At 39.3% G+C, this 17,838-nt stretch overlaps 1 protein-coding gene across 1 annotated transcript in view; it reads right to left on the reverse strand.

The window, feature by feature from the left end:
* The window catches only part of COL25A1 (collagen type XXV alpha 1 chain), a 409,341-nt gene that overhangs the window by 50,214 nt on the left and 341,289 nt on the right, over positions 1-17,838 (reverse strand). Inside the window, exons 18-19 of the mRNA XM_073340873.1 lie at positions 16,931-16,975; positions 121-183 (exon numbers count right to left, since the gene is read on the reverse strand). Of these exons, the coding sequence (XP_073196974.1) occupies positions 121-183; positions 16,931-16,975 (108 nt within the window). The remainder of the gene's footprint in view (positions 1-120; positions 184-16,930; positions 16,976-17,838) is intronic.

Here is a 17,838-nt window from a genome sequence, read left to right on the forward strand (position 1 = left end):
AAGGATTTTCATCCTTAAATGACTGATTATAGACCCTCAACTTCACTAACTTTTTTTTGGTCATTAACACAAAAGAACCCAATATAATATGGACGAGTGTGTGGTAGAAACTAAACTTACCTTTGTTCCTGGTAACCCTGGTAATCCAGGTTCTCCCTGTGGACCAATGAAACCTGGTTCACCCTTTAACAGATGAAAGCATATTAGGTTATTCTTCATTTAATTGAAATTTATTACAATAAAATCAGTTTACTTTTAATAGTATTTTCCCTGATCCTTCAGGGATTTCCAGCTGTGATCCAACAACTATAGAGAGATTAATTAGGGATGATTAATTAATCAGGGATTATTTCCATCAGCATACTTCTTGGAGCAAAGCTTCACGTAGTTTGAGAAAAACAAACTTGAAAGCTGCAAATCTTGTTTTTATGAAGCTAAGGACTGTTCACATGACCCTAGATTATGATGCAATTTATGAAACAAAAATCCACCATGGCAAGACTAACATCATGGTGGATTCAGGGAGTAGATGGGGTGGAGTAGGTGGGCTTTCATTCCCTGTACCCTCCCTGCCCATTTATCTGCAGACCGGAATAACAGGTAAGTAGCCCCTGCTCTCTCCCACCATGGTCAGTCGCAATCTGAACCCAGCTGAGTAGGGAGTAAGGAGGGTCTTGTCCCCTCTCACTCCCCTGCATGTCTAAGGAACAGCAGTGACAATCTGTTCTAGATTAGCAACTACACAAAGTTTTAAATAACTCTGTATGGTCTGTAAGGGACAAACCATATGTTTTTCTTTACAGGCTCTTTCTGAATGAGGCCTCATGGTTCCTAGCATTACATTTCCCCCCCCAAGAATCTGAATCAAGAAGAGGTTTAGCTACCAGCCATCATGAGTGCAGGTGGCCCAAATACTACAGAGCTAACAATCGCTTTTTAAAAAAATGTTCACATATAAGTTTTAGGGGTATCCCCGGAATCTAAGAACAAAAATTCTACTTGGCTATATGCAGCCTGATTCTTCTGGGCGCTGAGCACCCTCAGCCCCTGCTGAAGTCAGTGGGAGTTGGGGAAAAACAGCACCTCCCAGCAGCAGATCATTCATGGCTTCATTTAAAAGAAATCACAAACACTTGCTATTTAAATACCTAGAATGACAGACACATCCATATTCCTTGTTTACAAAATTATTTACATTGATGAGGGAGACATATGGTTGAATAACTTTTAATTCCAATTAGAAAATAAAGGGAAGGATCAACTTGCTCATCGGCATGGAATTACAGGTATGGTGCACTGGTGAGAAAAAACAGTGCAGGTTATGAACTCAGGGAGGTTTCTTGCATATTTACATATGAAAATCACTGCTATCATTGATCAATGTACCACTGGTGGTATGAAATAAAGGCCAGCATATCTGCTAAAGCACAAAAAGAGAGAGGGGGAAGCGAGGAAATTAGTAGGAAATAAATAATGCAGAAGCATGTATTTCTTAATGAGGTTAGAGGGTATGTTATAACAATAAAAATAATCCTATAGTTCACATGCTGTCTTTGTAATGTAACTGTGTTAGTGCATACCAGTGAGAGTAACCTTTGGGTATTCACTGTGGAAGGAGGCATTCCCTTTTAATGAAAAAAGCACTTCGCCTCCACAGCCATGGAATTTCAATAATTTATTTTAAAATTAGGAAGGAGCTTGACAGCTCAAAATTATTTTACAGCACACCAACACAAACTATCACCTGGTCAACTCGGCAGATTTATTACTTGACCTGTTAATTATGATTTCTAGGGGAAGAAACAAGTACTGATTCCATGACCCAACTTCTGTCTATCAGAGGCCAGGCTTAGAAATGTTATACAAAGATCTTAACAAAAAGCTTTTGGCTTGAATTCTGGCAGACCATTGTGCATAGGCTCATACCAGAAACTTCATACACTGTAAAAGGAGTGCTGGCAAAATCTTTCCACTGCAGTCCCAGCCTTCCCCCAAGCCTGGAGAGAGATTCCTCTACAGGTGCTTTGTACCAGAAAACATGGAGGATATTGTACGAGGTCTGTGGTTTTACTTCCATGATCTGAGAGTGCAGGGTTTATATCGAGACCTGCTTTAATATTTTATCAAAATAGTTTTCTATAAATTGTGTAATATCCTTGGGCCTGGGATAGGTGTAGTGGGAAAATCGAAGTACATAAAAGGCTTCCACTTTCTCTCTTTATCTGGAAAGCTCAGCCCATCATATTCCTACTTTCCTTCTGGAGCAAGGTATAGGGGTGAGGCATTAATCTGTACAGATACAGAACTATAACCCTGACCTGGGAATGACCCCTAAATATAACCCATCTGAGTGGTTTATTTGTGCTCATAAGGGGGTTCAGGGAAGCTCTGGATGGGCCTTCTGCCAGCCAGCATTCTGGCACCTACTATGACTGCTTTTGGACCACAGATAGGAGTGTGTTTGGCAAATCATATGCTCATAGAATTATTCTTTTGTCTTTTACTTTTTCTTATTGTTCAGAAAAAAGTCCACATCTGTTAATGTTCCTGGATGATAAGTCACCTCAGCTCGTTTCAATGATATCGTACTACATTTCTCAATGTAATAATGTCACCGATGCAAACTGCTGGGGTGAGGGGGCTACAGTTGACAGACAGAAATATGGTTTATAAATACCTGTTGTGCCATTTTAAATAGAAAAAAAAAACTTGTTGCCCTCAAAAATACATAGGTTGATGTGCTTAGTGCCACATCTATGCATGTTCATGTACTTTACTGTGCTGCCACCTGCCAGGGGCACGCCCCTTGTGGCTGTTCTCCGCCCCTCCCCCCACCCCCCAATATCTTAAGGCCTCCTGTGGAGATTGGGTTGATACTTGCAAATGCCCGAAAAACTCCTGCAGCTAAAAAAAGGAGGAATTAGGACATCAGCAGATGTTCTCACAGATTTCTGCTTCTCCAGAAGAGCAATCTGGTGGCACTTCTGAATGTCTCAGCAGATTCAGCTTTGGTGTGGGGTCCAACCTTCACAGACTTACGAGCAACTTCACATGAAGGACAAAGTACCTTACCTCAAGCTTTTTGTCTAGTGTAGACATGTCTGACATGTATAAAGACAAGGGCCAAATTCCAAACTCACATTATGCCCCGGACGGAAGTGGCAGATGTGCAGTACTAGTAGTGAGGGAAAATAAATCACATCAGATGAAGTGAGCTGTAGCTCATGAAAGCTTATGCTCAAATAAATTTGTTAGTCTCTAAGGTGCCACAAGTACTCCTTTTCTTTTTGCGAATACAGACTAACACGGCTGCTACTCTGAATCCAAGCTACTGTACTTGAGCCAAGAGGGAAGTGATAGATAGATAAAATGGAAAATTGATCTAATCACTACAGTTGCGAGGGGCCACAAAACAGGGGAAGAAAAAAAAAATGAACACAGCTCTGCTTATAGTCTTCCTAGATCATTGCTGGAGCATGGTTATATCTCTGTACTCAAGCACCAAAACCAGGAAGGGCACTGTGAACCCGGGACCTCTTGGTTCCAAATGGCAGACGGCATAGGGATGCATAAGGGTTACCGGGATCCCATTGGTCTGGTATCTACATACTATTTTGCCAGTGAGTGTCACATAGGTCTCTACTGAAAGCCTGTGTCACACTGGTCCTCATAATAATTGTGAATCTTATGTGTGGATAATATAAAAAGAGTTATGTATATCTACATTGATAATTATGTCCTTAAGGTCTGTGACTTGGGACTGGTCACCAAAAGGTGAGAAACAGATTTTTTTCAGGCAGAAGATGTTTATCTATCCGTCTACATGTACACTGATTATTGTATATGTCACGCCTAATTTTATGGTCTGAGCAAAATGCTTATCAAGTGACTGCAAAGTCTCCGGGGTAGATCCTAGACAGGAAAACAGACGCAGCAAGGATTATCCTGTTTGCAAGTGAAGACAATGGATTTTTGGACTACAACTGCAGAGACACAGACAAACTCCGGATCTTTCCACTGAGGAGTCAACATGACAGTGTGCTTCCCTCATAAATGGAAGATCACAGCCACACCTGGCTCTAATGTGCTGGAAGGATTTTGGGTGACCTTTTGCTCTGTATGAAATGACAATGACAGGAAGTTAAGTTTAGGCTCTAGCATGTGTGCTATGATTTTATTTTATATGTAACCCTTCGTTTCCAACATTTCAACTTGCTATCTTTGAATCCCTGTTCTTTGTTACAGAAACTTGCTTTCTCAATAAACAAATCTAAGTGCTGTGTGTTAAGCGAAGCTGTGTTCTATGGTGTAACTGGTAAGCTGTGGTGTACTGTTTCTTTGGGAACAGAGGACCTGGGAAGTCTGAGAGTGCCCAGTGGATCAGGGGCAGGGCACTCCCAGGAGATGCTTGGATGATGCAGGTGTTGGAGTATGCCTATTGTTGACCTGTACAGAGAGCAAGGCCTGTGGAGGCCTGGAAGGCAGTGCTTGTGTTGCTAGAAGCTGGCAGTGTCAGGGGAGCTGACCCAAGCAAGCATAGATAGGGCAGGTGATAGAGAGGTGCACAACCCCAGGAACCCCTTGGGAAACATCAGGCACAAATGGAATATAATGTATTTTCAAGGAAATTCGCATGACCAAATAGGTAGCTTTAAATATAAGGTAAATAGGTAGCTGTTCAAATATAAGAGTGATTTGCGAACAGAACTAAGTTTCAAACTTTAAAAAAATCATTTTTTTAACAATATAATTTATACATTGTCTGTGTATCTCTAACATCTGCCAGCTCTTCAGTGTAACTACAGCATGTTTACTGACAGAAAATATCCATAAAGAGTACTTATGTGCCATTCACAATATGTGCAGGAAACTGTAGGAAGCCCATTCCCTGGCTTTTCTGTCAGCTACTCATAAAGGAAATGTTTGCTTTGCAAACAATATATGTTCATCCTACCTACTGTATAGTGCTAATATTGCCAGATTTCTGCTTTATCATAATCTACGCTGCTCAGATAACAAATCAAATGACTTATAGGTGTGTGAAACATAATGAAAACAAACAGTTTTATCTCAGTAACGTACACTGATGCCCCTGCAATGCAGAGGAAAAGGGAAAATCATTTTGATTAGTCCCTGCTACAGACATGACACAGAAGCCATACAGGATTATAGCTAGAAAATCAAGACTATGATTTGGTAAAAATAATACTTGACAGTAAAAATCTAACCCAGCATATTGCCACAGGAATACAACAGTAAGGGTTGGTTCTGATCACACTTGCACAGATCTTTTACACTGGTGTAACAATTGACTTCACTGCAGTTACTTCTGATCTCCATTGGTTAAGTAAGATGAGAATCAGGCTCTAACTACTGTGGGATGCAGTATCCTTTAATGTAAGCACATAATGCCACTAGGATTCACGGTACCTGCTGTCACACACACTCATCTATTTTAGTTTAGCAAAGGATTTTTCTAGTAGGTATGATAGGTGAAAAATTCACCCCGTGAAGAGCACTCATGCCAAGCCCTCTACCCCCAACTAGGGCCCACATGAAAGGCTCAAATAGACCCTCCAAACTGGGGTTAATGTCATCATAGATGATTAATCATATTTGCTCTTGTGTTAGTCTGTTTAAAATGTATCCTCAAAAACTAAATTCACCTTGCATCACTGATTAAGTAAGCACTAGGTATCTTTCACATCTGCATTTAGTCATCTTTACTTCAGCATCAATAGGCATAAGGTGCTGGGGACAAAAGCTGTGGTCCTGGAAACCGATTCTAGATATAAGCTAATGCAGTTTGCAGTCGGGTAGCAGATACGTGTCATGTCACCATCCAGACAATCCATAGATTCTCAGACCCTGAGATGCTGAAGTGAACACTGCTGTCTATAAAATCAAGATGACCTTTAACCTTGACTTATCTAAACACCTGGTGCAGTTTCTTAAAGCAAAACAGAAGTTTTATCTTTGAAGGATCTATTATAAGTAGATCGGGCTGCAGGAAACTGATCTGGGAGCATGAAATATTGAAGGTGACATGTTAGGCAGGCAGGAGGATTGTGGTAGGAGATTGGCCATTGGTATTTTCTAGAGGATCAACAATTCCTCTACTAATAGTACTGCCAGGAAGCTTAAAAAACCCCCACAGAGGATTGCTTGTTTGTATTTTAGCTTAAGATTTTTGTGTTCATTAGTTATGAAACACTCGCTTAGCAACTGTCATCCCAAAGACTGCCCAGGTTTTCCAACTTTTCAGACCAAGATGTTATTGATTTGTTGGGATTGAGGCAAGTTCCACCAGTTTACTTGATATCAAGATACATTCCAAAAATTATTAATTACTTCCATTATGCAAAAGGACCCACATCATTTGTTGTTATTTGTTACGCTGGTAGACCAGATGTCAGCTCATGCCAAGGTCCCAAAGCCTCAAGTGAACACGATCAAATGTGTAGCTGGAAACCAGTCTGACTCACCTATGTGTTAGCATTGCTAAAATAGGTATTAGACTTGTACCAATGTGTTCAGACTTTATGAAATACTTGTAAGTTGCTGCGTCCATTAATCTCACTTATAATATCTCTAACCCATGCAGTAAGGTAATATTGAAGTGTTTGTTCTGTAATGTACAAATGTTCTCTCTGAAACTGTAAATCCAGCCAAGAAAGAAACATCACCAAGTGAAAAGAAAAGGAGTACTTGTGGCACCTTAGAGACTAACCAATTTATTAGAGCATAAGCTTGAGCTGTAGCTCACAAAAGCTTATGCTCTAATAAATTGGTTAGTCTCTAAGGTGCCACAAGTACTCCTTTTCTTTTTGCGAATACAGACTAACACGGCTGTTACTCTGAAACCTATCACCAAGTGAAATACTGGTTTCCACCCATGAGGAGGGGCTATCTCTGGCCCATCAGGAAGACCTATTGAATCCAAATGGGCCATAGTAAGCCATTAAAGAGCAAGAACTTTGTTGATTGCTCCCAACACAACCATGAAGAGGGGGACATGCAGAAGCGCTCGTCCTATCATCTTGGCCTCAAGACAGATGGGGATAAAAATTCCTGGCCAGAAGGAATTAGAGTTTTTTTTATGCAGTTCAGACTCTAAGAGGCAAAGATTCCTAAACATAAGGAAGAGATCCCCAGGATTAACCTGAGTTAGCCCTAAAGGACTTAAAGAGATGGCATATTTCAGCACTCTACCACCATCTGAAACCTAAGACTGCAACTCGTGTGTGTGTGTATGTTTACCTGTTTCAACCACATAAATAACTCTCATTTCTTTTTCTTAGGCTTTGTCTACACTAGAGACCTTACAGTGGCACAGCTGTACCGAGGCAGCTGAGCTGCTGTCAGTTCTCTCGTGTAGCTGCTCTATGCCGACGGGAGAGCGCTCTCACGTCGACGTAATTAAATCACGCCCAAGGAGCGGAGGTAGCTATATGGGTGGGAGAAGCTCTCCCGCCAACACAGTGCTGTGCACACTACCACTTATGCCGGTGAAACACTGCTCAGGGGAGCGTTTTTTTCACGCCTCTGAGTGACAATAGTTTTGCTGACATAAGTGGTGGTGTTGACATGGCGTCTGTTAATAAACCTTTAATTAATTTACTAGAGGTTTGTCTACAAGTGTGGTCTGTGGTGTGAGATCTAAGGTGCAAATTGACCTGAGGTAAGTGACTGGTCCTTTGGGACTTGGAGTACCCTGACTATTTTGTGATCTTTGGTGTAAAATGACCATCTATCACAGTGTCAAGCTTGCCTGGGTGGCAAGATAGTTCAGAATGCCCCAGGGGACTGTCTGTGAGTCCATATTAAGGCTGCATAGTGCCTGAGGAGTTTACACTTGTTAGCTGGTTGAATGTGATCACATCAAACCACCAGAAACAATAATCCATACCTCTTTGATTTCACTATGAGTGTTCATGCAATGCAGAGTTGCTATCTTGGCAAATGACAAACTACAAAGATACTTTTTGCAAACCTTGTTAGTATTATTTTAGCTCCTAATCAGGTAAACACGGGACATCAAAATGAAAAAATGTGTTAGTCCATTAAAACAAATGGTGTGTCGGACATCTAACAGAATGTAAGCTAGATAGATATTTAGCTAATATTTTATACTTAAAAGGGCTTCCAAATTCAGCAATAGGGAAGCTTATAATTATGTTAAACTTTTTTTTGAAGACAGTCTACTTTTTTTACGAAGATTATTATCTAGACAAATTCTTCAGTGACTGTTTCACGTTTATCAAAACTTTTATGTGAGGAAGTGGAGACAAGATTTAATATGAGAGGCTAAGGGTAAGAGCAACACCATTTACTGTGGGTATCTTGCTTGCCATACCTTGCAAATTTGTACTTTGCTTTTAGACCCCTAATGGTGAAAACACCACCTGTTGTGCTAACAGCATTTTAATCACCAGTAATTTGTTGAAGGATTTACACTGCAACTTATTAGCTGTAGATTTCTAACCACTTACTGACTTAGGTTGTGTCGTCATCTCACAGTTCATATGCAGATCAACAGAATTATTTAACACTTAACACTTTAAATAGGTCTACTCTGCATCAAGTGCCTGGAAAATATTTCTGTAGCATATGGACTTTAAAAATAATATAAATATGCTGCTTAGAATAACACATAAACTAAATATATACGCAACAACTGTTGGTAAGTAGTATACATTTGGTTGCAAAGGAGTAACTAGGGCCTTGCTTTTATCATTAATGTTTTAATGACATAATTTCTTTCTCAGTCAGAACTATGTATGCACAAATAAACTGAACCTTAAAAACAAAAATTGTACCAAAGAGCCTGACAACTTTTTAAAAATTTGCTGACATCTTTGACCTTCTGTTGGTGGTGAGAGAGATGCTTAAGCTTGAAAGCTTGAAATTGTCTCTCTCACCAACAAATGTTGGTTCAATAAAAGATATTACCTCACCCACCTTGTCTCTCTAATACCCTGGGACCAATGCAGCCACAACAAAACTGCATATTTTTGACCTCTAGCAGTCATTATATTATGCAGAAATTATATTATTGGGAAATTTAAAGGTATTTTAATTCTCTCATTGAAATACTTATGTCAGGCAATAAAAAAAATATGGGCCCAATTCTCCCTGCCATAGAAAAAAATCTTGCCAGGGCAAAGACCCTCCCAGAACACCATGTGAAGCTGTGTTATAGTGATCAGAGGGTTCCTCGGTCTGAAGCATTTATGGTAGTTACATGGAAGTGGGAGGGCAAAGGACATTTAGACCAGGAATCTCCAAGGAATACAGGCTTAAGCCTTACAGACCCCCAGTCAAACCTGCCAAACACTTGTCCTTCCCATTTGACAAACCACTCACTCTACCACCCCAGTGCTTTACTGCAAACCCCTCTTTAAAGTTAATATTGCTTCCAGCATGAACCTCTGTAGCTGTATGCTTTGGAGTTCTCTGCTAATGGCTGCATATGGCGGATCCTCCACGACCCACCAGCCCCTTGCTCAGCAACGTACCACCCGCCTCGCCCCCATGCACACTGCAGAGCCCCAGACCCAAGATAGCCCACTGCAGAGAAGGACCAATCCATTTTTTCAATGCCCTCTTCCATTTTTGCTCCTATTAGCAGGGAGAGCTATGGACTGTGCAAACGAAATATCCTCATTTTATCCAGTCAACCAGATATATAGTTAGCCCATCATACATAGGGATGTGCCAGCCCTAAAAGACTCTCATGACTCATGCCTAGGCATATTTAAAATAGAAACAATATGAGCTGTATTCCTTCCTTTATGCTATTAAGAGATTTAGAGGCAGATTGAGATTAAAAAGAACAAAATAAAGCAACTTCAGTGAAAGCAATGAAGTACATCAGGCCTGAATTTGAGCCACTGCCTCCTCTGTTGAGTCTCAGACACTGGCATCTGCTGTCCTTTACTTCCTCTTTTGCTTTCAGAAAGACTACAATAGTGAGCTTACGGTAAGGAAATGAAGGGGATAAAGGTAAACCCCATAAACAATGATCCACGTTTTCTTAGACCTCTGTTTTGATTTCTGACACTAATTCAGAATTGGCTCCATAGGTGCCCCATTGCACAGGCTCCCTGGCTCCCTCATCACCCATGAAACCATATTTTGACTTTCTGATCAACCCAGTTGCCTAATCAACTTCTTAACTTGGAAAAATCTCTCTGGTTTTGTATTTATGACCATTTGTTCAGTTTTTATGATTCGTTAGAGGCAAAAATGTATTATTCTTTAACCTGCCTAAAAACCCAAAGCTTCAACTTATAACCAGACTCCGTTTTCTACAACATTTATTGCCTTTTAGTGAGTCCAATTTTCATTTTAAGAAAAGTGCAGTGGTGCTTGAAAAATATGTGCTGATTTGCAAGGGTGCTAAAAGTATCAGCAATAATTCTGACGAATGTGTCATGATTCTCCATGCATTAGTCATACAGAATACTTCTTACTTAAAGGCTAATTAGAATTCAAGTCAGCACGATACCTGCTATTGAGGATTACAGTAAAAACATTTGTTGTAATAAGAGCCTTGTTTTTTCCTAAAGGCAGCCAACTTTTGCAATGATTGATCTGCTAAATTATTAGAAGAAAAGAATGAGACTCTATAGTCTGTCCAAAAAATTGTTTTCCTCTAGAACCAAATTAGATGATAAATTTAAGGGGCTTTTGCTGCTAATATTAAAAATGAACTGCAACTGTTTTTACTCATTTATGACTATATAAAATCAAGAAAACATTTTCTATGGTGGCATTACATCATAAGAGTGTTTTCAGTTTACTATTTGAGGTCTCCATTATGGCTGATAAAATCCCTGATTTCTGAATACATGGGTCTGCTAATTGGACTCTCAGATTATTCAACTGGATTCTAAATTTGGACTGACTTTATCTGGCACAAAGAAGCAAATTAAAAGACACTGTAAACCAGTTTCACTCTACCAAATCCATCTTTTAACCTGTAACAGCTTTTGGGGAAACAGAATTCACATCCTGTGTTTCAGTTACTTACGTTTTACCCTTTTCTCACTTCCCTAGTACGTTAGTGTCTTTTCCAGGAAAGAAATCCTGGCTTTTGTGGATTTAGAGGATATTGTTTCTGAGGGATTACAAAGAATTGCATATATCCTGAGGAATGCCATAGCAAATGCTCTTGCCACCTGCAACAGTTAGTCGTTCATTCACAGTCCACTGTCAATGCGGAGTTCATATTCTGGGCTTGATTTTCAAAATTAGGTCTGGGCAATTACATGCCTAATTTGTGCAATTGCCATAGTGACATAAGGAAATTAGATAAGAGGGCATGCAAATGTACAGTTAGTTGTGTAACTACTTTCTGTGCATCCAACTACCTGATTTATGCATCTATTACAATCCTGGTAACGGCATATTCAAATTAGGTGTACAACTGTGTATTATTTTTGTACATATAATTCCATGTACCTACTTTTGAAAGCAGGTCTATAAATCAATGTAACAAACAGTATAAACCCTCCTGATATTACTTCCTCCCACTGTCCATTTTTATCACGACACACATTTCATTGAACTCTACTCTCCAGCATTTGACCTTCACGCACTATCTATTTTTTCTACTCCCAGAGATAACCTACCCCCAGGACATCATTATTTGGATGAGGAAAGGGTAGGAGTTAACCAACCTGCATGTTTCACCAGGGATTTCAAATGGGGGCACATGCATATTAGGAAGCTGTGCAAGTGTTCAAAAAGATAGTTTGGGGTTGAATTTCTTCAGTTTTCAGTGACTTCAGTGAGCTGTTCAGCACTTCTGAAAATCAAAGGATTTTTATTTAGATGCCAGTCACAAGGTGAACTGCTCTGTTTAGAGGGTTTCAAGATCCAGCCCTGATCTTTTTTCTGATTTCTGCCCAGCAAGAAGGAATTTTTGGAATGATGGTCTCTAGGACTAATAAAAGTTGTAGCTTGGCAGCAACACATGCATGAAACAGGAGCAGAGATATAAGAGTTCCCTTCTTCCCAATAAGGGAGACACCATGGAAAACTAAGACCTGTTGTGAATTTTTTTAAAGAGAGAAAGGAAAACCTGAAGAACACAGAAATGGCTTGTGGATTCCTCTCTAAAGAGAACCAGGCAAAGGATCTACCATGCCTTGGAAACCTGTCAGTCCCTCTAATGCCAAAAAACAGAGCAAGGACTAAACAGACCAGGCCAAAGAAAAAGAGAATAGAGAGTAAGCATCTCCATGGCAAGCCAGTTCAATAGCATCTAAATAAGGGATTTAGGATCCTAACTTTAGGCACCCAGGTTTGAAAATTTTGGCTTTTGTTTTTAAAGTTTTGTCTGCATGGGAGTCACTTTTCTATTGGATGCAAAGTTTATTTGACTCTTCCAGAACTTAAAACTTTGGTTCTGAAAAGTTTTAAGTATTTCAAACATGATTCTGAGGCCACTAAGTCCTACTGTGCAAGCAAAGAACAAGATCCTGGGATATAGTAAGAGAGAGAAAAAATGAAATTCAAATACAAAATATAAATGAAGGTTGGAATTGTCTTTGCTTTCGATAAAGCGAATATGGGACAGACCCTGAGGCCAGTTTTTACTGAGTCCTTACTCAGGCAAAATTTCTAATGATGTCATGCAGCTGGGAACAGAGTACGTTGGCTTGGATCGAAATCACATGGCCTGTATAAGCAACTACGTAGAAAGATGTAGGTGACTGAGTTGGCAACTCTATAGTCTCTCTCAGTGTTGAGAATAGAGCAAACTCTTATATGTAGGTCTCTCCCTGTCACAAAACAAGTAGGGCAGAGAAGCCAAATCCTTCAATGAGAGTTTGCTTGAATAAGGGCTGATTTAAAAACTCAGCTGGGACCTCAAGATTTGCCCGAGTATTTGTCTCATAAAATGAGAGGAACAAGAAGACAGATTATGTCTACTGTTGATGGAAAGCCTGTTCTCGCACAATGTACTATATTGAGCCAACTATTGCAAACAGCTCATCTTCTGGTAAAGGTAAAGCTGGGATAATGTAAAATTTAATGACTGTATTGATTAAATGCCACAAAATTGAACCAGGCTAATAGAACACCTTGAGAGAAGGTCTAGAGATCACAAATGAATGAAATTACAAATGCCTCCGATTTCAATAGGTGAGCCATTTTGTATGTACTTTTTATGACTTCTTGAAGAGTAGGATAAAACAAAGTTACTACATTTTTGTCGTACTGAAAGTATTCTGCATCCTTTTGGCATCAGTAATAGGGTCTTACTAAAGGATAACATGAGATGTCACAGAGATGAGTCAATATTCTGTGTTTAGGTGCTTTACTCATTTTCCTGAATGACATGGTGGAAAACATTCAGATGCTCATTAAGTTTCCAGCCATTCCTAAACAGCAACGGATGGTCAAGAAAAGTTTCTACAATATGTCACAGCTGGCTTCACCACAGTCCTGGAAATAACTGACTGAAGTTCTGTACTCTCTGTGGCACCTTTGATAATGAAAGGGATGAAAGAGATCAGGAAGCACTCCCAAAACATCCATATGCATATAGTGAATGAGCCAAGGAATATAATTAATAACTTCTTTGTCACCTATACTGAATTCACACAAGATACTAATGTGCCTTTCAGATGCTGCCACTCATTCAGAGTGAAATCATGTTCAACCAATCTCTAACTGGCTATCTTGAAGGTATACTGAACTGCTGCATTAAATAACTAATTGAATAATTGCACATTATGAAGTTGAAACTTTTCTACTGACTGATGCTTATTAATGTTGTAAGTGACTTTGGCTACTCTTTCCAAATGATCTTAATGGATCCCTTTACAAATGTACCATATCCAGCACAAGAAAGATAAGAGGCAGTTTGAAAGATTCACTGATTGAAATGACCTGTGAGTTTAAAAGTTTACACAAAGATTGCTTTCAAACTTATACCATAAACAGTGTACTTGCTATTTACAGTTGCATACTGTGTTTTATTATACAGCCTGTCACAGTGGACAGGTTCAGAGGAGATTAGCTGAGAAGAATTTGTAGATGAAATGACACATTTAAGGAACAGAAAAGGTTATACCTCATATTTATCACATGATATCCATAAAACAGGAGAATGCCTCGGTGTTGTGTACTTCTCTTCTCCATCAGAGTTACAAGAATGGAAGACATTAAGTGAAGCTTTCTTAGAATTTGGTGGCACAAGAGAAAGCCTCCCCTGCTCTGCTTCTCATATGCCATGAAGAAGCCTATGTGTATCAGTTCGAAGACTACCAGCCAATTCCAAGGGGATTTGTAACACATGCTCCTCAGTCATCTGCATCCTTCTCCATAATATACACTGATGTAGGCCATGTTACTGTAAATTTGATCAAAGGCAATATACATGTACCTTTATTATTTCTTCATTCACCTGACTAGCTCATCCAAGGTAGCTTCCTATGACTTAATGTTCTCTTGATCCTCTCTTGGGGATTTCGTTTTCCACTGATAGTGCCATGCTCCCCTGAGGGTTTGGTCAGGGAATGTAACTTTAAATGGCATCCAATGCTCCATAAGAATCTGTGCATTTTAGATACAATGCCAGTACCTGTCCTACCACTGCTTCCCACCTTTGGATGGCAATGGCTGTCTGCAGGCTCCCCAGTGAAATTCAAAGGCATCTCAAACAATGCCACACACATCCAGGCAGGCTTTTCACCACCAGGGCCCTGGTCTGTTCTATATAGATCCTTATACCATAGTATCTGAACACCTAGAGTTCAGTGTTGAACTGGCTGGGAATTGAACCTGGGCCTCCTATGTGGCAGGTATGAATTCTAACAGTGAACCGTACGTTATTCCAGCAGAAGTCAGCATCACCCCAGAGGCTTAATGCTGGAAAACATCTATTCCACAATATCCAGAACTTCATGCTTCCCCCATTTCTCACATCATTAATCTTTTGTCTCTCTAGTGGACCTATCTACCACCCTCTTTGTGCTGCCATCATCTCCAAAACGATAGTATGTGAAGAGACAAAAGCACAAATAAAGGCTGAAGGTGACTGCTTTCTCATAAGTTTGAAACAGCCGTATACAAAGTGCACTAGGGAATTTTTAGTGTGCTGCAGCAGGGTCCACACAGGCAGTGCACGGCAGGCTGCAGCACTGTAGATTCACACCCCAGCTTGCCGCACACTAAATGTTCAACTAGACATTCCCTGAGAGACATGTTTAAATTAGTTTTAGATTTTTTGGGGTCCAGCTGTCAGCGACAGTCACTGGAGTCTTTGCAGATCACCTGTCGTAGTATAGTATCAATAACCACAAGTCAAAGGGTGCCCGAAAGAGAATTCATTATTGTGGATGGTCCCCTTTAGAAATCTAGAAAAAAAAGAAAAGAAAATTCCTTTCTAGGAACTGAATCCGTACTAGGAGATGTGACTCTGATTTTTTCAACGAGCTTCATCTTTCTTCTCATTAAAATGTATATGTTGCAATGGGAACTATCTCAAAAGTGCTCATTCTGCTAGCCCCCAGAAGGTGTTACCGTAATAAGATCTTCTAGCTTGGTTGGCTCAATCTCAGGTTTTTCAGTGCCCAAAGCCAGTTTTGATAATTGCTCTTAATCTGCTGGCAGTGACCTCCAACTGAACTATATTAAGGACACACTACAAAACAAATGTTATTTCTATACTGACTTTCCAAAGTAGATAGAGACAATCACTAAAAGTGTTTCTTTGTATATATTAAGGTCCCATCTACACTATAAATTTAACCATTCTGAAGGATCCATTTGCAACATGATCTTTCACGACACAGTAAACCATGGTTCTTTCTTACAGAATAGACAGGACCTAACATAATTTCTATCTCCAGGTCCTGCACCTTTCAGTATTAAGACACATAAGCCCACATTTTAAAATAAGCACACATGCACTTGCATGTGTAGGATGTCCAATCAACTCCTCTTATTATTTTCCACAAATGAAAAATGGACACTAAGTTAAAACATTGTGGCACTCGACAACTGTCACTGAGCAAGCTACTGCAAATGTTATACACTTTGAAGGAAAGCCTGGTCCCACTGGTCAAAGGGTGTTTTTACTTTGATGGAGGCAGGATTTCATCCCCTGTATTCAGTGGGGAGAAAATAAAAGCTCTCCATCAGCTGTTCACAGGCCCATGCTGAAAATGGAATATAAGGAAATTCTAAGAGGTTTCATTGTCTGAAAGAATTACCCCTGCCATGAAAGAGAAGCAATCAACTCAGTCAGCTCTCATTCAGAACATTTCAAATCTGCTCACTTTTTATAGTATAATACAGAATGAATCAAACTGAGTTCCAGTATAATTGGCAGCAACTCCCAATGCAACGCCAGGGCTGAACTGACTCCAGGTCTTTTATAATAATTTGCCTAAATATAACAGGCAGACTGGAAGTCAGCAGATAAACCAGTTATTGGTCCACAGATTGTCTGACTGCTTAATGGTAATACTGGATGAAGTATTCTTATTCAAATATTTTGACTTGTCAGTGGAAATTACTAATGAGCAATGAGAGCAAAGACTATTTTTGCTCATAGCTGGTCCTCCACAATTTGTGGATAATGAAGACAGTTCTTTGGCTGTTAGCTTTGCAGGTTCTGTAGGCCATTGTTACTGGCAAATACTAATTAAACTGCAAACAAACATTGATGACAAGCCTCCTGAATTAAATAAAAATGTAAAAAAGACATTATTTTTAAAGGAGTCCAGGTTTTTTTTCCAAAGTAAGCTGACATTTTACTACACATTAAAGTGTAAGGCATATTGTTCATTCATTCATATATAGATGATCAATTTTCTGTGAAGGCCTTCATGTGACAAAATCCTTTTTAAAATAAAAAATGTTTAGGAAGATATAAGTACCACTATACAGATATTATGGTTGTATTTACCTTTATCCCGGGGAGTCCAGGAAGCCCAGGAAGACCTGGTTCACCCTATACAGGAAAATTACATAACATTACAGAACAATATTCATTTATAATTGGTATCCAGAAAACAACCAGGTATACACTGTAGTAGGTATAGTATGAAATCACACACACACACACACACACGATTGCTATTCATTTCAGGGATCACAGATACTCAGGCCAACACAATGTACATTAAAGGGCTTGCTAACCTAGAAGTATGACTAAAATATTTAAACGGAATGCCTAAATTTAGTCTCTTAAACCTACATTTAAGTACCTAAACATTTCCTGTGGATTTAGGAGCCTAACTAGACACACAGGTTGAAAATTCTGGCCAGTATTTTTATCAAAAGAAGAGGGAATAAATAGTATTAATTAAATAATATGAATACTGACATTTACTGCATTTGCAGTAATTCTGCAAAACTGCAATTGCAGATATTTAATTCTATCCCCTATTCAGTTATTGGCTGGATAGGGTGCTGTATAATGTCCAGTTTAGCTACAAATGTGGCTCAAAAATTTAATTTAATTTGTACATTTTCAGGGGGATTACTCAATTACAATTAACTATCATTTTTATAGAACCATCAACACTCTCCACATTTCAGTGTAAATGCACACACACGTACACATCCACAACACCACAAAGTACCATAAGCAAATAAACTAGAACTACTTCTAATAAATACCCTGCTTATTTAGCACTGCAATAAAAAAGAACAAAATACTCTACTTTCAAGAAGAAAATGTGTAACAGGAATTGAAGACTGAACACATTCATTCTGGAATGAAGTTGATATTTTTCTATGGGAGAGAAGGACAAGCACAACATTTACATACATACAATCATCCTAAGAAGTTAGTTGAAATGGTGCTGAAAT

This window comes from Lepidochelys kempii, chromosome 4 (genome assembly GCF_965140265.1).
Source record: "Lepidochelys kempii isolate rLepKem1 chromosome 4, rLepKem1.hap2, whole genome shotgun sequence".
Classification (NCBI taxonomy): Eukaryota; Metazoa; Chordata; order Testudines; family Cheloniidae; genus Lepidochelys; species Lepidochelys kempii.